This window comes from Euphorbia lathyris, chromosome 9 (assembly GCF_963576675.1).
Source record: "Euphorbia lathyris chromosome 9, ddEupLath1.1, whole genome shotgun sequence".
In the NCBI taxonomy this organism is placed as follows: domain Eukaryota; kingdom Viridiplantae; phylum Streptophyta; class Magnoliopsida; order Malpighiales; family Euphorbiaceae; genus Euphorbia; species Euphorbia lathyris.
The window spans coordinates 39847575-39871440 of record NC_088918.1 but is presented as its reverse complement, the minus strand read 5'-3'; the positions used below and the strand labels follow the sequence as shown (position 1 = coordinate 39871440).

General features: G+C 36.2%; 1 protein-coding gene and 2 non-coding genes across 6 annotated transcripts; 1 reads left to right on the top strand and 2 right to left on the bottom strand.

Annotated features, from left to right (window-relative positions):
* Positions 1-3399: 3399 nt before the first annotated feature.
* On the top strand, positions 3400-7508 carry LOC136206987 (uncharacterized). Of its 4 annotated transcripts, none has more exons than XM_065998220.1 (12): positions 3402-3711; positions 3787-3885; positions 3990-4047; positions 4380-4460; positions 4621-4692; positions 4790-5034; positions 5145-5216; positions 5917-6033; positions 6134-6215; positions 6363-6409; positions 7044-7125; positions 7211-7507. In XM_065998220.1, exons 1-12 carry the CDS (start codon positions 3488-3490, stop codon positions 7292-7294), a joined length of 1263 nt encoding a protein of 420 aa, XP_065854292.1. In that variant the 5' UTR covers positions 3402-3487; the 3' UTR covers positions 7295-7507. The 4 variants fall into 4 exon arrangements, 3 of the variants coding, with proteins under 3 accessions (XP_065854293.1, XP_065854292.1, XP_065854294.1); XM_065998222.1 differs by having other exon boundaries at positions 3574-3711; positions 3795-3885; XR_010676504.1 differs by lacking the exon at positions 6363-6409 and having other exon boundaries at positions 3400-3711; positions 7211-7508.
* A 5491-nt stretch (positions 7509-12999) lies between these two features.
* Positions 13000-13071, bottom strand: TRNAH-GUG (transfer RNA histidin (anticodon GUG)). Its single transcript has one exon. It is a non-coding gene; the product is annotated as a tRNA-His (tRNA).
* A 9011-nt stretch (positions 13072-22082) lies between these two features.
* Positions 22083-22154, bottom strand: TRNAH-GUG (transfer RNA histidin (anticodon GUG)). Its single transcript has one exon. It is a non-coding gene; the product is annotated as a tRNA-His (tRNA).
* Between the last annotated feature and the right edge of the window lie 1712 nt (positions 22155-23866).

Genomic DNA, 23866 nt, shown 5'->3' with positions numbered 1-23866 from the left:
AAGTTGTAATCAAAATTTGGAATACATAATGCATGGTATAAAATGAGTTTTGAGCTTAGCGGTACTGTGCCAATGTACTCTGCCTTGACTCTGTCCCCATTGGGCAAGTTTATCCAGCAATTGTCAATTTTGGTATACGAATCATAAAACTTGACATTGCATATGATGTAGTCGGTTGCTCCAGTGTCTATTATCCAGTATGGTTTTGGGAAGTTACCAGAAATAGTGTTCAGGGTCATACCAGAGTTGTTGCCCTTTGCAAAAGTGTTAATGCTGCTGCTGGTTGCTGGGGATTTGCCTGAGCAGGGCTGCGGAAGTAAAGCAACTAGTATCTGGTATTGTTCTTTGGTGAGTGTGAATGGGTCTGGTCCTGTTTATCTGTTATCCTCTTCGCCTGAGTCCCCATTATCTCTGCCTTGACATGTCGTTGCGTTTGCCTTGTGTTGGGTGTTTTTGTAAGTGTTTCCTTTGTTTCTATTGCCATAACTTGGAGGGTAGCCGTGTTTTTTTGAAACAAATGTCCTCCGTATGTCCTGTATTTCCACAGAAAGTGCATAGTGATGAACTTTTGTTTGCATTTGTGCAGGTTGCATACCTTGGGTTGTTGTTTCGATTACTAGGTCTGTTTTGTGTGTTTGCAAACCCAACGAATGGTGTACTCTCATCGGAGTTCCAAGATTCTTAATGAATCTGCTTGAGTGAAACGTTCCTTCAAATCGGCCCAGATTTGATCCGCCTTATCCAGCCACATGACGCTCTGAGCTATGGAGGGAGAGATGGCATGGTGTATCCACGATATGACCATATTGTTGCATCTCTCCCACTGATTGTACATGGCATCGTCCAAGGCGGGTGCCATGATGGTTTCGTCAACAAAAGAAAACTTGTTTTTGGACATTAGGACAACCTTGACGGCACGTGACCACTGATGGTAGTTAGGTCCGGTAAGCGTTTGTGAGACAATGGATAAGACCAGGGTCTCATTTGGTGGAAGATGATAAGGGCTGCTGGAATTGATTATAGGAGCAACCATTGACACTCACTTGAGAAAAAAAAATCAGAGATGCTCTGATACCATATTAATTTGAATGAGGTAAAAGCAAAGCTTTGGAATTAATATTCTCATTTAAAAATGAAAGAGGAACATTTACATTCTTATATTGTTTGTAGGTGTGCTCAACAAGAAAAGCAAATAAAAGGGACAGAAGCCAAGTGGCATAAGGAGAACCTTTGATCAAGTAGTACTATGATCAATGGTGGTGATGATAGAAGCTTCACTCCTCTATGGTGTGGTGCAGCTAGTGCATGTGGACCTCTTTTAGAATCCTCTATTACTGGTAAAATGTCTGAAGTACCCCTAGGGCATCAAGTGATCTTAAACGCGTGATGTTGGAAGAAGACTTAAAGTCTTTTGTACTTTAGTTTATCGAAAAGGTCCAGTTGAACCAAAAACTCTTCCATTTTCTTATTGACTCTTCGTTTTTCCTCTTCATTTTCCTTGTGATTGTGTTCTTGATTATTAGGAGCAGGAACTCCATTGTTGTGTTTGAACCTTTGCTCCGTATTAAACAAAACCTGATTTACATAATTTTGGACAGTTACAAATTTACACACTATATAAACCTAAACGGACTATGTTTATGGTTATTGATATATACTTTGTTTTTGACAAACTAACCATTACTTTGTGTTTTTCATCATTTGATGATGGAGTGTTAAATTAATCCAATGATAAAAACACACAAAGTAATATTTACTTTGTAAAAAACAAAGTAAGCATAGCCTCTACCTACCATATATAATAAATCCGACTTTTGATAAAAAAAATATTTGACGATCTCCATGTATGGCTATTATAATGTTTTCTTTCTTAAAAAAACAAATTTTTTTTTTCTATTATCAGATAGATCTTGGTCATTAAAGGTCATAAAGTTATTTCTGGAAAAAAATACTATAAATGTATATTTCTCGCCGTTGTGTGGAAAATAGTGTCAAACATTGTCTAATATTAGTCTATCACAATCTATGATATTGAAGATGTATATTCAACATTTTCTCTATATTTCTGGTTTATAATTTTTTAACAATAATTATTTTTCTTCTAAGAAAATTTGGATTAAAAATAAAAGGTAAAAAGTATAATTAAGTCCCTAAACTTTATCTGTTTTAAAGATCAAGCCTCTGATCAATTATTTTTTCATATTGAGTCATTGATCATTGATTTTGTTATGGATTTGGCCCATATTCATCTAGCTATATGTTAGTGGTGAATTTCAATTACTAAATCTAAATCTATTATTATGTTTTTGGAATTATCTTTTTATTCAGAATTATATGAATTAAATTTAATAATAATTATTAAAAACTTTGAGAAAAATATAAAAATATTGGATTTTTGTTTTAATAAAATTTTAAATTTAAATTAATTGATATATATTAAAAAAATATATTATATAATATCTAAAATAATATTAGCAATCTAATGCTAACGTTTTTTTTCCTCTTGTTGAGATAAGGAAGACCCTATAGGCTCGGTCAAGGATTTCGATCCCAAACTGGTTAAGGATTGGAAACTGTTGAAAGAGAAGGAAAGACGCTGTGATTATGAAAATATTTAATGCAAATAGAAAGAAGACCGTATATAAGTGAGTAAGGGTAGAAGATGATTTAATTAAAATATCACATAGAGCATTCGACTCTTGGAACTCACTGTTGAAATTCTAACAACTTGTTGGACTTCCCGTGACTGCACGCGATCGTATGATTATATATATATATATATATATATATATATATATATAATTATTTTTATTAGTAAAATCTATTTTTTTAATAAAAAAAACAATTAACTAATGAGTCAAATCATGACAAAATTGTAACAATGAATCAGAAACATAACTCGGTACTAATTTAAAAAAAAGAAGGACAAGTGGATAAACGAGAAGACTGTGCTAACACATGTGTCATCCCATTCTCTTGCTGTCGTATCCATTTGACTGAGTAAGAATCATTTGATGTTAGAATCGATCGTATTTGAATAATTCTATCCCCAAATTCAGAATCATCATCATAACTAAAATTTATTGCGTCAATCACTTGTTTAGCATCAGATTCGAAAATCACATTCCTTATTCCATCAGTTTTTAGCCATTGCATAGCATGTAATAGAGTTTCGGCCTCACATTCTCATGTTGTCGCAACATAACAATTAGTAAAATCTATTAATAATTTGTTATTTAAATATATTATTTATGTATTATAAAAATCTAATTTTTTATAATGTAAATAAGAATATAAATTATTACAAAAAAAATCATAATAATAGTAATAAAAAATTAACACATCCTTATTTACCCTTTATCAAAGCGGTCTTTACAAATGTGACATACCTTATCGGATACTGCGTTGGCGCCATTTCTACCTACCACCATAAGAGTTCTTTTTTCTGGTTAAGCAGTTATTGTTCCTCACATTCGTACTACTAACCATGTATTCCGTCCCACTTGATTTCTCTTCTGCTTCTTCTATTCTTTCCTCTTCCCTCACCTTTTGTCGCCTACGCTCTTCCATGCCCTTAAAGTTCCCCAGTTTCTTCAACTCGTCTTCTCGAACTGGCTCTCCCCGACTCTGTAGAGCGAGTCTGATTACCACCCCTGACTCGTTCGAGGTCGGAAGACTCATCGGCAGCTATGGCTTCATGAACATTACGAGGTATACCTGTTATTTTTTGTTCAATTTCTTAAATCGTTGTTTATATTTATAATATTTCTTCTCAATTTCTGGCAGCTACTCAGGGTACCAATTAGGGATGGATATGGACTATTCACCTCTTAACGTGGAGAAATTGAAGGTTCAAGATGTCGGCGAAGGCGGTGTAACGATCAGGTGCGTTTTGTGCATATTGTGTGAACTAAGATGGTAATAATGGCTCAACTTAATTTCTTACTGCTGATGGTGATACTATTCAATTCATGGCAGTTATTTTGCAGGCTTTATGAAGGAAGAATAGCTCAGGGTCTTCTAAAAGGAACACGAGTCATTTTTAAGGTATCTGGTTTGTTTCTGTTATTTTTTCCATTTGGATTATTCTTGTGATCAAATTGGATCCATCTCGTGCCTTCATTATCTTTGATGCACATTCTAGCCTGGTTAGAGGAGTATATAAATAAGTGCTTGATTTCACCAGAAAATTGGCAACATGTGGTTGAAATGATATGGTTTTGCACTTAATTTCAATTTCAATCGCCTCTCTTATGAACCTGTGCCCATGTACTACTGGTTATTGTACTTGTAAAGAATGTGGACGTCTTGCTCTCTTTACTTTCAGCGTATATTGATACTTTGGATTCATTTCGATTGGAAAATTGTTTGCTATCAAGGTTTATCCTGGACAAAGAGCAGGTGGAGTTGAAGCAGATATGATGGCTGCAAATGAACTCAATGCACATATTGTACTGCAGGTAGGATGAAGATGGTAAATCTTGCAAAAAGAAATCACTAAAATAATTGCGGTTTCCATTTAATCAGTTTTTTTTTTTTATGAATTATTTTTGTACAACTTGCTAGTATTTGAGGGTAAGGTGAAGTAGTATTAAAGTTTTTGATGAATCTCCTCTCCAGAGCAGTCCAAAAGATACATGTCGGAATCTTCTGATACTAGTAGGAGGGTTTGAGACAAAGACTGGGGAACAGGTACGTTAAGTTGGCCAGGTTCGTAAATTATTCCATATAAATTAACTCAGCATTGCTTTTGCTTCAATCGGATTGATGAAATTCGATACATATGCAGTGGCTTGCTTTTCGAAATGATGGAAAATATAGTGCAGCAGACTATGCAAAAATTATGAGTGAGAGAATTTCGAAAAGTCGTTCCCAGGGAGAAAATTCTTGGAATCGTTTTGACCAAGAGGAAACTATAAATCGCAGAAGATATTTTATTACAAGGCTTCTTACTGGTGTTATTAGTGGCCTAGCGTACATGCACAACCATGACAGACTACACCAGAGTATTGGACCATCTTCTGTTGTTCTCAAGTATGTTGGCTGCTTTTTTATTTTGCCATTTTCTTCTGTAAGTTAGATTGCGAAATATTATGCAACACGTTTCTTGATATCTACATAAAGTATCACTTGACTAATGGCAGTACTATAATGGAGAAAGATGCTGTTTATTTAGTTCCACGACTTCGGGATTTATCCTTTTCTGTTGATATTCGGTAAGGCATTGGTACTTCTCTTTTTAGATGTCATCAGCATATTTTTCTTACACTAGAATTGTTTCTCTCTGGAACGTATGCTGTTTTGTTAGGAATAATTGAAATTACGATAAACGAAAAATAAGCAAACACACAAGAATTGTTTACCCAGTTCGCCACTCGATTAGAATGACTACGTCTGGGGGCACTACCAAGCCAGGATATTTCACTATAATGAATGAGATACGGATTACAGAGAAAGAGGTTACATTTATACTCCTCAAGAAACCCTAACCGTCTGAAACCCTAACAGGCCGAAACCCTAATCGCCCAAAAAAATTTTTGGGCCGGTGGCCCAACAGGGGCTACCGCCCCCGTACCCCCGTCCAACTCAGCAACGAGTTGGATCGCTGCAGTTGGGCCTATATATATTAGTCTCCAAAAGCCCAACATGTTTGTCAATTGACAAGGATTTACACAAGGATAGCTGTGCTTCTACTGTGTGAAACTTTTGTTTCATCATTTTTCAGTTATATCAACTGTTATGAATTACAAAACCCTTCTGAAGTGAGAAGATTTTGGCATTCTGTTTAAGTACAAGTGTATTGTTTCTCCAAATCAGTAAAAGAATTTATCATTCGGTTTAATAATGCTGCACAGTAATTTCTCATGTGAAAATGCAAGAGGTAGATTCTTATATCCTAAGGACGTGGTTTTCCAGGATTTCAAATTTACAAGAAGGGGTTGGAACACTCTCGGAAGGACTGTGGAGAAGGGCAACTGCTGCAGGGGCCTTCACAACTATAGAGAAGAGAGCCTTTGGAATTGCAGATGACATGTAATATGTTATAATGTGGATTCCTTTTTAGACCCATACATTATTAGGTTTTCTCAATGCTTTAATCTGTTGATTGATTTTTCCTTTCTGTCTGGCATAGATATGAAGCAGGTCTTCTTTTTGCGTACTTAGCTTTTGTTCCATTTTGTGAAGCTGGCATAATGGATGCTCTTTCTTTGCAAGTAAGCTACGATGTTTATTTTCTCCTGTGTCATTCCTGCATCATTGCTAGAGTTTTATTTATTTATTCCCATATGCATCCCCACAATCTGAATTACATCTACAAGCTTCTGTTTCACTGATCCTGTTCACTATGCATGAGCTTGCAGAGGCTTTTAGAAAGCACTTTCCAACTTGATCTTGAAGCTGCAAGAGAGTAAGATCCACTGTATAGCTTATGATTAATTTCATTAAAGGATTTTAAATGTTTGAATGCCTCATTAGACATACTACATCAATTATGAAAACTTCATTGGATTGTTTGACTCTGGGCTATATGCTAGATTAATTTAGATAAGTTAAACTAAGGCTCCAAGTAACAGATATAAACTAGTGGCATGTTACATGGATACTTAGAGGGAAGCATCTTCTTGGAGTCGAGAAAACATTAGTCGGCACTTGTACATCAGGGGAAGGGATGGAGAATTGTTGGTAGTACGGCTTTACTGAACTAGAAGAAATTAAAATGACTATTATTTGAATAAAATTGTAGTATGAATTCTTGGCTGATTGATTACTCTGCATTCATGTTCATTCTAATGCTGAAAATGACTGCACTTACTTGGTTGTGTGACAAATATCTTACTACTATGGACATCTTGTGCTTGGCATATGAGATTAGGATAAATGTTGGCATTCACATAGGGAGGAAGATGAAATATGAGATAGCGTATAGGATATTCTGACCTTCCTTACCAATTTAGAACTTGCTTCAATGGTGATCTTGTTGTGTTGATTTTGTTATCTCCTCAACTTGTTGAATGCTATCGTTCTTTACATGATCAATGCAGGTATTGTTTAGCAGATGACCGATTGGAGGAAGCTGTTAAATTCCTGGATGTTGGTGATGGAGCTGGTTGGCAATTACTTCAGGTTGAAGAATTACTTCCATCTTATATTTAATATTTTTCTGATTTCTGCAATTGAATGTGTATAATAAATATATGTATTTGTGCAGGCAATGCTAAATCCAGAGTTCCGAAAGCGGCCAATTGCAGAAGCGGTGCTCAACCATCGATTTTTGACGGGTCTTGCACTTTGAGTCACAGCCCCTACAGAGGTTTCTGCTGTTTCTACTTTGTAAATATTATAGAGAATTCTGGTGGTTTAAAAGTTTACAAACAGGAGTTGTGTGCTCTGGAAAATTTGCAGTTAAAAGAATCTGAGTCAAACTTTCGGTCAAACAATACTTGTAGTTTAGTTAATTTGCAAAATGAGTCTTTTTAATTGCTTCAAATAGCTCTTTTTTTTTGTGGATAAATATGATACATGAGAAAGTTAGAAAGAGAGAAGGTAGATAGAGAAACACAGGTTGGAAGAGAAAGATACTAATTCATTTCATAAAACATCCTATAGTACAGGGTGTGCCTAATATAACCGTTAGGCATTGGAAATCCTCCTAACAGAGTACTAAATGACAAACGCTAGCCAACACGTGTCAAAAGAAATTATAGCAATAACTAACTACAATGCTGGAAATAATAAATAAAAAGCATAATGAAATTGTCCACATAACATTCTACTCTTCTTAGGAACCTTATCCACAAGGTTAAATGGCAAAATTTGGAAACCTTCTTTTTATTTCTGAAGCAAATTCCAAGTTGCCTCTTCTAGAAGTCTGTCTGCCCACTTCACCAAGACCTTGGTAGCTGTCTAGTTTCCTCTTTTAAGCATTTTCCTGTCCAGACTAGCGATAGGAGTTAGAATGACAACCCAATCACTAGGGAGCTCAGTAGGAATTACAGTTTGAGACGAGACCTTCCTTTTAAGTTGAGAAACATGAAATATAGTGTGAACAGAGGATTGTGCTGGCAGGTTCAACCTTTAGGCCAATTTGCCAATTCTATACTCTATTATATAAGGACAATAGTAGATAGGAGAAAGTTTTTTATTATTGCGTAGACTTGTACTGTGATGTATGCGATTCCAGTTTAACATCAGTTTAACAAACACCCACTCACCCACATTGAATTCCGTGGTAGTCATGTGCATGTCGGTTTGTTGCTCCATTATGCGTTGAGCCCTATGCAACTGGAACTTCATCACTTGTAGTGCGATTTCCCTATCCTTAAGGAACTGATCCACAAACTTAATAGAGGAATCCCCTGAAAAATATGGAATGTGTATACATGGTGGCATTCTATATACAACTTCAAATGGGGTCATATAAGTGGAGGTATAGAAGTTAGTGTTATACCGCCATTCAGCCAGTGATAACCACTTCACCGATTGTTTGGATTGGCATTCAACATACACCTTAGGTAGGTCTCCAAGCACATGTTTACCGCATCAGTTGCAATTCTACTCCTAGAAGCTTAAACAACTCAGTCTAAGATGAACTCATGAAAATAGGATCCTTATCACTTACAATGGTGGTTGGTAACCTATGTAGCTTAAAACATTACCAAGGAACACTTGTGCTACAAAGGTGGCTGTATAGGCTAAGAATGAGAAAATAAGCATATTTGCTTAGTTAGTCAACTATGACCATAATGACTTCCTTCTTAACATATTTGGGCAGACCCTCTATGAAATCCATGAAGATGTCGTTCCAAATGTTTTCGGGAATGTCCAATGGTTGTAAGAGACCTAGGGAGTTGACATTTTCAAGTTTGCAAGTCATGTAGTTCCTAACATCATTCTCCATGCCTTTCCAGTAGAAAAACATTTGCAATCTTTTGTAAGTTGCATGTACCTCTGAATGTCCTCCCAAAGTTGTATCATGCATCAACTGCAGTAGTTTAGCTCTTATTAGGACATCATTTCCCATTACCAACCTGCCTTTCCTTTGAAGTAATGACCCCTTCCAGGTATAAGGCCCCCCCTGGTTGTTCCCTTGCTAAAATGCTTGAATGATTGATTGCAACTGAGTGTCATGAGTCTAACTTGCCTCAATTTTAGGCAAAAGGTTACAAACTGGTGTAGAGAATATAAGAGCTGCAAATTCTGCAACTGGCAACCTAGATAAAAACGTCTACAACGAAATTCTCCTTTCCTTTCTTTTTACAAAAATCTCGAAATCATAACCAAACAGCTTGGCTATATACTTTTATTGGTGGGTAGTCGCGATGTGTTGTTCTAGGAGGAACCTAAGGCTATTGTGATATGTTTTAATGAGAAAGTGCATGTGAGCTATATAATGATCCCACCTCTTCACTGCAAAGACAACTGCTAGTAACTCCTTTTCATACACAGATAAGGATTGATGCATTGGTGTCGATTCCTTGCTAACCTAGGAAAGAGGATGTAAGTCATGCATTAATAATGCTCCAATTCCAACATCACATGCATCTATCTTAATCACAAACTGCTTGTTTGGAGAATGGAGTGGTAAGACTAGAGATGTGACGAGGGCTTGTTTCAAGGAATCAAAAGCTGCATGTGCCTGACCATTCCACCTAAAGACGTCCTTCAACAGATCTCTTAAGGACTTACTAATCACACCATATTGCCTAATGAACCTCCTATAATACCCACCAAGCCCCAATAATCCCCTAAGTTGCCTCAAGTTAGCAGGAATTGGCCAATTTCAAACTGCCTCAATTTTTCTAGGATCTGTAGAAACTCCTCCTTGGTGGATCATGTGACCCAGATACTCCACTGAAGGATTGCAAAAGGTGAATTTGCTCTTTTTGGCAAGTAATTGCTTCTACTATAGAAGTGTGAAGACAGTCCTCAAATGTTGCACACGATCAACCATATTCCTGCTATAAACCAGTATGTCATCAAAGAAAACTAGTACAAACTTCATGAGGTGTGGTTTAAAGATTTGGTTCATGAGGCTTTAAAAGGTTGAGGGTCCATTAGTGAGGCCAAATGGCATCACTATGAATTCATAATGACCTCCATGTGTTCTAAAAGCAGCCTCATGCACATCTTTTGGGTGCATTCTTATTTGGTAATACCCTAAGGTTAAATCAATTTTGGAAAAGACTGAGGTCGTGTGAAATTCATCTGGGTGATCTTCAATTATAAGAATGGTAAATATGTCCTTAATGGTCTTACTATTGAGTTCCCTATAGTCTATGCACATTCTCCAAGTGTTGTCCTTCTTCTTGACTGATACCACATGAGATGAATAAGGACTTACACTATGCTGTATTGTGCCAATATCTAACGGTTCTTGAACCATTTTCTCAATCACATATTTTTGTGTGGGAGAGTGTTTATATGGTCTTACATTTATAGGGGAGGTGCCTTCTAATAAGGGAATTTGGTGGTCATGAGTTTTATGAGGAGACTGGGTAAATATTTTTGTGAAATAGGAATTCAAAGTCTTTGAGTAGGGTTTCCAATTCCGGAGGATAGGGAAGAGTCTCATTTTCTGTGCCTGGAACCAGTATTTGAGCTATATAGGCATTGTAACCATGATTTAAACATTCTAATCATGTTACTTTCTGAGATAACTTTGACAGCAGTGTTAGTAACTCCCTTAAAGTGACATAAGTTGTGACTCAATATAAAAGACATGCTCAATGAACTGAAATTCCATGTAATATCTCCCAACGTAGCTAGCCATTGAATACCTAAGACCATTTTGCACCCCCTAAGGTCATGATTAAAAAGTCTGCAACAAATTCATATCTCTGAACCTTCCACTTAAGTTGTTCATATATGTAGTGGCACACCATTTCTTACCCATTTGATGCTGAAATCCTAACAGGTTTAATAACTAATAATTTACATCCCACTCTTTTAACAATGGTAATATCTAAGAAGTTGTGTGTACTACCCGAGTCCACTAAAATGTGGAGAGCCTTTCGTTTGTAGCCTCCCAATTGTCTCATTGTCTGAGGAGATACTTCTTGCAAACTTCTGACAGAACATAGAGATATGGTAGGGATCTAAGTCATTTCCTCCAAGGCCTCCAAGTCTGTCTCTGTTCCTTCCTCTGGGCACTCCTAGACCATGATCATGTGTAGGTATTTCTTCTTACAGTGGTGTCTTGGCACAAATGTTTTGTCACAACAAAAGCATAAGTGCTTAGCCCTCTTCTCTGATATCTATGCTTCCGTTAGACACCTAGTTTTAGGTTGAAATAGGGTTCTTGTTGTTGAAGTATTGGTTTCGTTGGTGGGCTTAGCATGAGGGTAGTTGGTGAGTAGTCTTGGTATATTTGGGGGTGGGCAGTAAAGGAGGTTTCTGAGTAGATAGAGATGAATATGTGAAAGTAGTCTTCATAGATTTGTTGCTTTGTGTTTTACCATATTTGGTAGCATTAATATAAGCATCCTGCATTCTGGCTAAAACATATGCTTGTTGAAGAGTTTTAGGTCCCAACATTTGCAATGGATAACCTATTTCATCCTTCAGTCCACTGAGGAATCAACTAAGAACATTTTCTTCAAATAAGCTAACTTTGTGGGAACACATATCGAATGCTTCCATATACTCCAATAGAGACCCTGTTTGTGACAACCATTTCAAGTCTGCCATTGGGTCTTTATAAATTCGTTTGCCAAATCGCCCCTTAACATAATTTTCCTAATGAGATCATCAAGGCGTCCTCTGTTCTTTAAGTAGGTCTGGTGCCATTCTAGTGCTCGTCCACCCAAATGTAGGGAGGCCAATTGGACTTTGGATTCTGGTGTGGTGATGAAGTCGATTTGAAAAAACCATTCACATCGAAACAACCATCCTTCTAGATAATGCTCCATCGAATCGCAGGAACTCTAGCTTGGTAAACCTTGTGGACAACTGGTATGGTGGTTGCTCTGAGTTTGGATTCAAGTTTAGACTGTGGCTTTGAGGTTGAATCATTGGGATTCAAGGTAGAGAGGAAGATTTTAAGCTCATTAAGAATGGTGCCCTGTTGCCTAGTCATGAGTTTAGTAAACAATTGTTCTTGTTTTTTGTTGCTTTATGCAAACATGCCTTTCACTAGTGATTTGAGACCTTCTTCAAATTTTTAAAGCTTTTGGGATCGAGTGTTATCGGCTATGGCTAAAGGTTTAGATATGACGGGTGGAAGGTGATTCATATGGAAGGAAGGTTGCTCTGATACCAAATGATACTTGAGAAAGTTAGAAAGAGAAAAGGTAGAGAGAGAAACAGAGGTTGGAAGAGAAAGATATTAATTAACTTCATAAGACTCCTTGTAGTACAAGACGTGCCCACTATAACGATTAGGTATTGGGAAATTCTCCTAATAGAGTACTAAAGGACAAACGTCAACCAACACATGTCAAAAACAATTACAGGAATTACTAACTAAAACACAGAAAACAATAAATAAAATGCATAACGAAATTGTCACAAAATAGTCACGACAAGAATGTTTTGCAGAATGACTGAGTTTATAAACTATATAAAGCACATGACCCCTGTTTGTAAATTTTTAAATCACGGGGATTGTCTTTGCAAATCGGTAAAATTATTTTTGTACTTTTTCCAATATTATAATGAAAATTTTTTATTTTCCTTTCAACGATGATCTAAGAGGAAGTCTTAAACCAGTAGGATTGTTTTGCAAATCTTACAATACATCGATTAACAAATGGATAAGGTACCAAAATAGACCTATGGTTTTTGGGGAAGTATCAATTTAAGCTTCACATACAAAATAGCACCAATATAGGCTTATGGTACCAATTTAGATCTCGATAACGGAACGAGATGAAATGATTTAATCTATATATATATATATATATATATATATATATATATTTCAGTTAATTAACTGAATTGATTTTGCTTAAAAAAACCGAATTGGTTAAAATTTAGATGTTAAAAAAACTGAAATTGATATGTGGCTGTTGGGATTTGAGCCCAGGTCTCTACGGCCACAACGTAGAATTCTTACCACTAAACTACAGCCACTATTTTTCACTTTTTTTCCTATGTTTTATAACACACAGAAAATAGTTCACTAAATTGAAGTTTCCCAATTAAAATTGATACTCTTTCATGTAATATTACAATACATCAATCAACAATCACAAAATTGATTTTGTTATTTGTTTTGATTTGATAAAAATATATATCATTAAATACAATATGAATTTCCTGAAGAATAAAATTCTATATAAATAAAAATTAAAGCTAGTATAAAATTTATAAAGAGAATAAAAAAAAACTACAAATGACAATAAAAATTATAAAATCAACACCTAAAAAACAAAACTATCAAAAAATTCATTTATTATAAAAAATACGCAGCTCTCTCTCGATAATGAAATCCAACGCCACCGCCACTGTCGCACTGCCCTGACCTAGCCGCCGCTGTTGCCGATGCGTCTTGGTTCTGCGTCGCCGCCGTCGGCAAGATTCCGCCGATGAGAGTTGTCCTTCCGAGGGTGAAGGTTGTCTCAAGCGAATTTGAGTTCTGCGATTTCTGTTGTTTCATATTAGGTGCGTGATTTCTGGATCTTTCTCTTGTTCGATTGTTTCTTGTGGTAGATTGCTTCTTGTGGTAGTGGTATGGTGGCATTTGTTGGCTTCTGTTGTTTTTAGATTGTTTTTCTGTTGATTCTTGTTGGATTTGTGTTAAGTTTCTACTGGTTTCGCTTCTGCTACATTTTCCGGTTCTGTTTCGAGCGTTTTTCACCTGTGATTGTGGCTGCTGATTTGTTTTCTGCTTCCTGTTGTTTGGCTGTGAATTTTGTTCTGTGGATTGGGTGTGTTCAGTTTTGTTGTTGGTTTGTGGATTGTTTTGAGTTTTGGGGCTCTGTTGGTTATTCTCTTGAGGAGTCTCAGCTTCCTTGGGTGGTGGTAGGAGACTTTAACTGTATTTTGAGTGCAGATGAAAAGCTTGGGGGAGCCACTTTCCCTAACTATTTTGATGCAGGATTTCAGTAGAGCAATTGAGGAGCGTGGTCTCTCGGAACTGAAGCTGAAAGGAAGTAAGTTTACATGGGAAAGAGGCAGGGGTTCAAAGGTGCGGGTGAGAGAAAAATTAGACAGGGGTTTTGCCTCAGCCGAATGGCTCAGCCATTTTGATAGCTATCACTTCAAATCCTGCATATCGGGCTACTCTGACCATCTTCCTCTATTACCTAGATGGGGGCAGGAGAATACCCAGTGTAGGGGTAAAAGATTCTATGTTGAGGATAGCTGGTTAAAGGAGCAGGAGTTTAAAGAACTGGTGACTAGAAACTGGGTAGGGCAAGGAAGTAAGCCTGTACCTGAGAAGCTGAAGAAGTGTGTGAGGAAGATGATTGATTGGGGGAAGAGCTTCAATGCCAGATTCAGAGATGGAGGTCTAAAATGGAGTTATTGCATGGGAAAAATGATGGGGTTTCCATTGCTCAATACTATCTAGCCAAGAGGAAGCTTAATGATGTCTCAGAAGCTGAGGAGAGATTCTGGAAACAGAGGGCTAAGGTTTTCTGGTTGTCAGAGGGAGACAGAAATACTCAATTTTTTCATGCTAGTGTGAAAGCAAGGAGGCAACAGAATGCCATTACATCCCTTAGTGATGATTCAGGAGCGGCTGTTGATGATCAAAATGAGATGTTGGGTTTTGCTCAACAGTACTTCCAATCCGTTTTCTCAGGCACTGATTCATCCGGGTCTGAAACAGTTAATGTTATCGATGCAGTGATTGATACGTCGACAAATAATATGCTCACGACACCTTTTGATATTGAGGAGTTCAGAAATGCTTTGTTTTCAATGAGCCCTAACAAATCACATGGCCCTGATGGGCTAAATCCAGGTTTCTTCCAATCTTTCTGGCCTACAATGGGATTGGAATTGGGGTCGGCCTGTGAAAAATGGTTAAATGATGGGGAATTCCCACCGGGTCTCAATGATACCACAATTGTTCTTATTCCCAAGATTGACAACCCCAGAATGCTGAAAGATTTTCGCCCAAAGGTGTCCTGCCACAAATAATTAGGGAAACTCAATCTGCTTTTGTCCCTGGTAGGTCAATAATTGATAATGTGAAGGTTGCTTTTGAAACTATACACTTCATAATGCGAACCCACGAGGAACAGTGCCTCGAAAACCCGACAACGAGATTTGATCTCTAGGAAAGCTAACGAATCAGGGTCGGACAGAAAAGAACCATTACAAAACTAGGTTGTAAAGACCTAATCCCAGTCTCCAATAATTAAGGATTTAATCCTGAACTGTTCAAAGTAGTGCTCCAAAGAACACAAGAGAAACCCCTCACAAACTCTTAAGAGTAATATTTTTTATTAAGATGAAACTTGTGTTACATATGAAAAAAACTCACCCTTAAATAGGTAAAGCAAATACAAACAATGACTTGAATTGCCCTTACATATCTTTAATAACAACAATAATACAAGGGCATTTAAGTACTTTATTTAGTCAACCATAAAAACAAAATACTACATAAATGTTTCCATACAATGAAAATCCAATAATGAAAAACCAAGTCAATTCATATAGAATTGATAAGGTTCACATTGTGTTGAAATTGTCATTTTGACCATTGAAATAATTAAATCAATTCATATTGAATTGATTTTATTTTTCCAATAAATCCAAATGGTTGAAATTCATATGGTGATTTTTGAATCAATTTCATCTTCATGTAACTCGAAAGTGATTAAATTATTTCATTTTGAACTTCGCACGCTTCATAGGATTATCGAATAAAGGATTAAAATTCGTAAATATAATTTCGTTCTTAGCATGGATCTGATTCTCATCATTCCCCCTCTCTTCAAGACGATTCGTCCTCGAATCGCAATGTTGTTCGTGGATAGACATGAACACCTATAATTTAGAATCTAGAAGACTAAACAAACAAATGTCAAGTTTTTTAGTGTAAGTACGTATATTTTCAACACTCACGAAATCAACAAAATTTGTCTTTTCAACTCCACATAGTTGTTCTTCAATTTTGACCTCATCTTCTCTTGCAACCAGAATCTCTGAAATATAACATTGGTCAGATGCAGATACATATTGAATCTCAACCTTGTCTACATCATTCTCAACTTGAGATCTTGTTTCAATTTTTTTGTTCGACGACGTTTCATCTTTCTTTGTTAGTTCTTCAATTTCAAGAGCATCATCCTCAGCATTACATGCAGTGCTCTTAGACTCTTCCTTCACTCTGTCAGACTCACCAAAAACTTTTCCAATCTTTTCACCTGTTATTTCTTCACTTACATATGTATGTTTATCGTTGTTACCAATGATCTCATATCGAGATATGAAGTCTTTTTTGTTGTAGTAGTTCTCGACTCGATTGAAATCTTGCATTAGACTCGGCATGTGTTTGTACAAACCCGCATAGAAATGGTTAGGAACAAATCGTTTTCTCATAACGGCTTTTAGCTCTTTCCAAGAATCAATTGGTGGCTCTCTACACCTCTCTATGGTTGTCACAAATTGATCCCACCAGATTAAGGCATAATCTGAAAATCCTGTAATAGCTTTTCGTACCTTCTTCTTTTCTGAAAAATTGTTATAGCTGAAAATCATTTCCATTTTTTTCTCCCACTTCAAATAAGCTTCGGGATCGTCTCTTCCACCAAACGATGATATTTTGAATTTTACATTCCCAAGACCTATTTCTTCTCTATCATGGTCACCATGATTTCTAATCAATCTTTCATTGTCATCACAATGATACATTACATCGCCTTGGTTGGTTTCTAGAGCAACTCGTTGATTTTCTTCCATGATGTCCATACGTTCCATCAAGAGGTTCAACATTGTTAACACTCGATCGTCTGCCATATTATTGTGCAAAAGAAATTTAAATAGATCAAGTAAAAATATAATAATAAAATTAAAAAAAAATCACGATTCACTCGGTGTTTCGCTCAATTTTTTTGGCTATTCTCTCTTTTATGCTCACCACTCTGTGCCTTTTACCGCTCGATTTCTCTTATAGTGTTCTTTAAGAAACTCAGTAGAACAAATTCAATTTTAAAAAACTCAACAATCAAAAACCAAAATTTAATCGTATAACCTAAGAAGCAAGACGTTAAACAATGAACGGAACGCAGGTAGATAACTCGATGACCAAAGTCTAATGTCGACGATTGAGAATTTTTTTTCTTTTTTTTAGACAAGAAAAAGACACAAAATGAATACTCAATAAAAATTGAAACTAAAATTCAAAATATAAGTTTCTCAAATTTAATCTTACTTTTTTTTTAATTATGAATTTTCTATTTTTTTTTTAAACTTCACAACTTTTTTTAGTGCTTTTTTTTCACTTCGTTTTTTTGTTGATATTTTTTTTAACCACAAATAAAACAAATCAGAAACAAAATTTAAAAGCAACTGATTGAATTTTTTTTTTTCAATTTTATGAGTTTTAATTGGAAACAACAACTAAACCCAATAATTTCAAAACTACAAATTAAGATGTAAATTCAAATTTTAATGTTTGAAGACAAACAAAAAAAATTAACAGAAAAAAAGAAAACACAGATCGATAAAACCTGAAAAGTTAGAGCTCAGCTCTGATACCAAACTGATGCGAACCCACGAGGAACAGTGCCTCGAAAACCCGACAACTAGATTTGATCCCTAGAAAAGCTAACGAATCAGGATCGGACAGAAAAGAACCATTACAAAACTAGGTTGTAAAGACCCAATCTCAGTCTCCAACAATTAAGGATTTAATCCCGAACTGTTCAAAGTAGTGCCCCAAAGTAAACAAGAGAAACCCATCACAAACTCTTAAGAGTAATATTTTTATTAAGATGAAACTTGTGTTACATATGAAAAAAAAAATCACCCTTAAATAGGTAAAGCAAATACAAACAATGACTTGAATTGCCCTTACATATCTTTGATAACAACAATAATACGAGGGCATTTAAGTACTTTATTTAGTCAACCATAAAAACAAAATACTACATAAATGTTTCCATACAATGAAAACCCAATAATGAAAAACCAAGTCAATTCATATAGAATTGATAAGGTTCACATTGTGTTGAAATTGTCATTTTGACCATTGAAATAATTAAATCAATTCATATTGAATTGATTTTATTTTTCCAATAAATCCAAATGGTTGAAATTCATATGGTGATTTTTGAATCAATTTCATCTTCATGTAACTCGAAAGTGATTAAATTATTTCATTTTGAACTTCGCACGCTTCATAGGATTATCGAATAAAGGATTAAAATTCGTAAATATAATTTCGTTCTTAGCATGGATCTGATTCTCATCACTTCATGAAAAGGCAGAATAGAGGGACCTCTAGGGAGGTTGCATTAAAGATTGATATCAGTAAGGCCTATGATAGGGTGGATTGGGATTTCTTGAAATTGGTTATGGTCCGTATGGGCTTCCATGAGATCTGGATTAAATGGATGATGCTTTGTATAACAACTGTGAAGTATAGTGTGGCAGTGAATGGAGATAACACTGAGCAAATTGTTCCAGGTAGGGGTCTCAGACAGGGGGACCCATTATCCCCTCACCTATTTATATTATGTGCTGAAGTCTTATCCAAATTGATCATAAGGGCTGAAAGGGATAGCTTAATTTCAGGTTGTCGTATCTGTCGAAGGGCTCCGTCTGTTACACACTTGTTTTTTTTGCAGATGACAGTTTCTTGTTCTTTGGAGCAACAACAAACGAAGCTGAAAAGGTATTGAGCATACTGACCGAATATGAGATAGCTTCAGGACAAACTGTGAACCTGAACAAGTCTGACATCTTCTTTAGCACTAATGTCCCCATGGATTTGCAGGTTGAGATGAAAGGAATCTTGAGGGTCCATACACCTTTGGATACGGGTCGTTACTTGGGTTTGCCTTCGCTAATTGGGCGGTCAAAGTGTCAGATCTTCAATTTCCTGGTTGATAGGCTGCGCAAAAAGTTCGGAGTATGGAGCTTCAGATTCTTATCACAAGCAGGCAAAGAGGGGTTGTTGAAGTCAATTGCCCAGGCCCTTCCTACCTTTTGTATGAGTACGTTTCCTTTTACCCTTGTCTATTTGTGACAAATTGCAAAAAATGATGAATTCTTTTTGGTGGGGATTGAAACTTGATGGTAAAAGAAGTATCCATTGGTTTGATTGGGCTAAATTATGTCAGTCCAAAGACCTTGGGGGGATGGGATTTAAAGACCTGCACATGTTTAACTTGGCTTTACTAGGCAAGCATGGTTGGAAATTAGTCAATGACGCAAATACTTTAGCAAGCAGAATGTACAAAGCAAAATATTTTCCAAGGGAGGACTTACTTTTCTCTGAATTAGGCAATAATCCTAGTGTGGTTTGGAGAAGTATCTGGAGTGGACTGAGCATTTTGAGGCAAAGGTTAAGATGGAAAGTGGGTGATGGTAGATCTATTAGAGTTTGGAAAGATGCATGGGTACCTAAGCTGAATGGATTTTGTATAAATTCTTTTATGGTCCCTGGGATGGAAGATTTAAGAGTCGCTGACATGTTACTTGAAAATGGTAGAGCCTGGGATATGGATAAATTGAATGGGTGTTTTAGTGATGCTGAAGTGTGTGCTATCTATGATATCATCTTACCTATTAGCGCCATTGAGGATATGAGAGTTTGGAATTGGTCAAAGGATGGTTTCTATAATGTGCACTCAGGGTACATTGTTGGGATGGTGGGAGAGGAGGAATGGATGGCGAATGAGGGTTGGAGGAGGATTTGGAAGTTGGAGATTCCCCCTAAACTAAAGTTGTTCATATGGCGGGTTTGTTCGGGATGTTTACCCACCCGGGCTAGACTTGCCCAACGAAGAGTTCCCATCACAATTGAATGCCCAGTGTGTGTTGATTAGGATGAAACAGATAACCATTTATTTGTTGATTGTTGCTTTGTAGGTGACCTTTGGCGGATAGCGTGAGTACCGGTTCCACAAACTAACGGGATGAATTTTGCAGATTGGCTTTTGCAGACTTTATGTGGTCCAAACCAGGAGACCATTGCCCGAATTTGTTGTGTTCTGAAGACAATATGGGATCACCAGAATAGAGTCCTTTGGCACATGACATGGTGGCCGGCGGACATTAGCTGGCGTCATGGTATTGATGAGCTTCGTGATTGGAAGGTTTATCAGAAGCATTCGACTCTTACGCCAAATCTGGGTACATCAGCAAACTCGCCCAGCTACCACCAGCAGCAGGGTCCCGGGTTCCCGACTTTGCCATCTCCAGCACCGCGACCGGCAGGAGCAGCTCCGTCTATGTCTGCTTCACCGAATCGATCTTTGCAGCAACATGTACCAGGGTCAATCCGCCAAGCTCAGCGACAACTAGGTAGCAATCTTTCATCACCAAAGTGGAAACCGCCGGCAACGGGTTCAGTAAAATGCAATGTTGACGGTGCCATTTTCAAGGAAACAGGGAGTTGCGGGATGGGAGCGGTAATTAGAGACGCAATAGGTTTATTCTTATTCTGCAGCAGTAGCCTTATTGCAAGCATTAGAGAACCACGAGTAGTAGAGGCATTAGCTGTTCGTACAAGTCTGCTTTGGCTTGCATCCATGAGGTACACACATGTTGAGTTTGAATCTGATGCCAAGCTGGTTGTCGATGCCATTAATTCCTGCAAAAGAGATATCTCGGAGTTTGGAATGCTTATTCATGATTGTCGAGTTATCCTTCGATCCAATCCTACTTTCTCAGTATCTTTTGTTAGTCGTTTAGCTCATAGGGCTGCACATTTGGTAGCTAGGCAAGCCTGTTCCAATGCTAGCGATTTTTTGTCTACTATTGTACCGGAATGGTTGTCAAACACTATTGTTTAGGATGCAAATCCCAACTTTTTATGAAATTTCTTTTCGGGTTCAAAAAAAAAAAAAAACCAGAACTATCAGTTATTTAATTCGACATCCATAAAAAAAGATACAATTGTTTGGAACATTCCGAACATTTGGAACTGAGTTTTTGCTACTACAACCATGTAGATCTAGTGATCTACAGATAAGATAAAACGTTTCCAATCTCGCTAAAAAATATATAAATGAAAGAATTATAGATTAGATATGCAATTTAAATGCAAAAGAAATCCGATGAAATATATGGATCCCAACCAAAATGAAATTACCAACAAAGGAAAGACATTTGAAATGTAGGAAAAAACAAATAGACTCTTGTTCAGAAGTGACAAATCTGTTGTCACCAATAAGAGACTAAATTGCTGAGATTGAGCTAGGTTAGATAAAGTTTAGGGATGATAACGGGTACTATATCCGCGGGTACCCGATATTATTCGATACTAATGGAACTATCCGTACCCTATATAAAAAGGTATGAGATCAAAATCATTACTCGTTAGGGTAATGAGATGGGTATGGGAATAGGGTATCCGGTATCCGTCCAACTCTTTTATATATTAAAAAAGATTATTGTTTTTTAGATGCAAGATATGATATTTGAACCCTAATATTTTGTTCTTCAACTATTGAGTGATACCACTAAGTTACCTTATTCTTATTGATTAAGGTTCAATTTGTTCAATTTTTAAAAGGATAATTTATTAAATTTATACTTTGTTAAATTGTAATTTTTTTTGTTTTATTTATTGATTTTTAACGGGTAAGAGTACCCGCGAATTAAATGGAACGGGTATGGAATGCAAAAAGTATACTTGTTAGGATAATGAGACGAGTATGAATAATTAAAAAATAAACGGATAAAGTTTGGAATTAACACTAGCCACGGATAACTTATTCGTTGCCATTCCTAATAAAGTTGAATGAGTTGAAAAAGATATACCACAGTGAAAGAGAGCATTGAAATTGTTTTTTTTTTATTATCTGAAATCGATTTATTTGTTAAAATTAAAATTTATGCAATATGATAAAATGACATTAATGGAAAAAAATTACTCAATGACATATGTTTAGTTTTCGGTTAATTAACTTCGTTGATTAAATTTTAAAAGTTAAAAATTTAAAATTTCATATATATGTGGCTGCTGGGATTCGAGCCCAGGTCTCTACAGCCACAACGTAGAATTCTTACCACTAAACTACAGCCACAGGATGTTTCATTATAAAGATAGTTATTATATAAACTATGTATTCTAAGTGAAAGTTAAACCACCTTCCACTGTATATGAAGGGCAACATTCATTGTACCTTAATCATAACTCTATTTAACAACATCGTCTCTGAACAACTTTTTGAAAAATAATCAAATAACATTGGTGCCTTCTATGGTTACTTTGTTTTTAACAAAGTATCATTATTTGGTGTGTTTTCACCATTGGATGATGAAGTATAAAATTAATCTAATAGTGAAAACACACAAAGTAAAGGTTACTTTGTTAAAAACAAAGTAAAGGTTACTTTGTTAAAAACAAAGTAACCACAGCCTTTACCAATAACATTATATTTGTGGATTATTGATTATAATAATAAAGTCATTTTTATTTATGAATTTGTGTGTCAAAAAGCAAAGTTTAAGGGTCAATTCAATACTATTAATAGTTATATAATTTAGAGCCATAAAAAAAAAAAAAAAAAAATATATATATATATATATATATATATATATATATATATAGTATAACTGCTATTTTCAGTTCCAAAAAAAATATATTTTTTAATTTCTAAGATAACTTTTATCCGTTGAGTGACGGCCAACTCGGCATCATCGGATCATTTTTCGTCCCTGCTCTCGACGGATGGGTCTTGCAGTCAAGCTCCCTTCTGCCTGATTCTCGAGGGCCAATCTCCATCCGGTCCGAGGAAATCTGTGTACGCCTCTATTACCTTTTGGAAGACCTACTACCCATAAAAACTGTCTACCTGAGACGGTCCCTTGTCCCGTAAGTCCTGACACAAGGTTAGAATTCTAACTCTTCCAGAATAGTATCTTCCAGAATAGTATCTCACCGATGGGTCGGACCCCTCGGAAGGGGGCCTTTTTCGCCTCCCACCTAAACTGCTCATGAAAGATCCAAAGCTAGCCAATACTGCTCCTCATTCTTCATTCCATCGATTTCCTTTCCTTTTACTTTCATTTTTTGTGTGTGTTTTTTCTCATTCCTCTATATTTGCACCTCCCAGCACTTTGTCGTTTTTTGGAGTAATTGCAATTTTCTTATTATAGTTATCAATTTCTACTTCTGAGCGATTTTCTAGAGTGGTAAAACCGATTTCCATTTGTTTTATTTTTATTTCTTCGTCTTTACGATTTTGTTGCTTTGATATGTTTGCATGTTCATGTACCATGGAATTAATTGGCTTTCCTTTGTCATTTTGATATGTTTTTTTTGTTTACTTCGAGAAATTATACTCTAAGCCAGGTATTAAATTAAGACATGTAGCAATTAAATTTTTTTCAAAAATTAAAATTAAATTATTTCTTTTTTCTATTAAAAACAAATCAGATCTGCTTCTGGTTTTCTCAACTCTGTTCGCCCTCCTCCGTGCCAGCTACCACTATCCATTCATTCTATATTCCTGCATCCAACCTGTCCAATTTTGGTATGAATAAAATGGGTAGTTTCCGTGGTTGTTGAATCTGCTAATTATTACAAGTTTATTTTCAGAATCTTAGATAAGAAGAGATTAAGAGTTTTTTATTCAGAAAGAAGAACAAGGAAAAACTTCAAGGTTTGAATAAGAAAAATGCATCTAAAAACCATGGAGGAGGAATGGTTGCTGAAGGAGAAGAAACATGGAGCAATAACGTGTCTGCGATGGGTTTTGATAAATGACGGCACAAAGAGAATAGAAAAACAGAA

Excerpts from the sequence above, each read along its gene's own strand:
- LOC136206987 (XM_065998220.1), top strand. The coding sequence starts at position 3,488 with ATGTATTCCGTCCCACTTGATTTCTCTTCTGCTTCTTCTATTCTTTCC. Across the intron at positions 4,461-4,620 it reads ATGCACATATTGTACTGCAG|AGCAGTCCAAAAGATACATG; the intron begins GTAGGATGAAGA and ends TCTCCTCTCCAG. Across the intron at positions 7,126-7,210 it reads CTGGTTGGCAATTACTTCAG|GCAATGCTAAATCCAGAGTT; the intron begins GTTGAAGAATTA and ends GTATTTGTGCAG.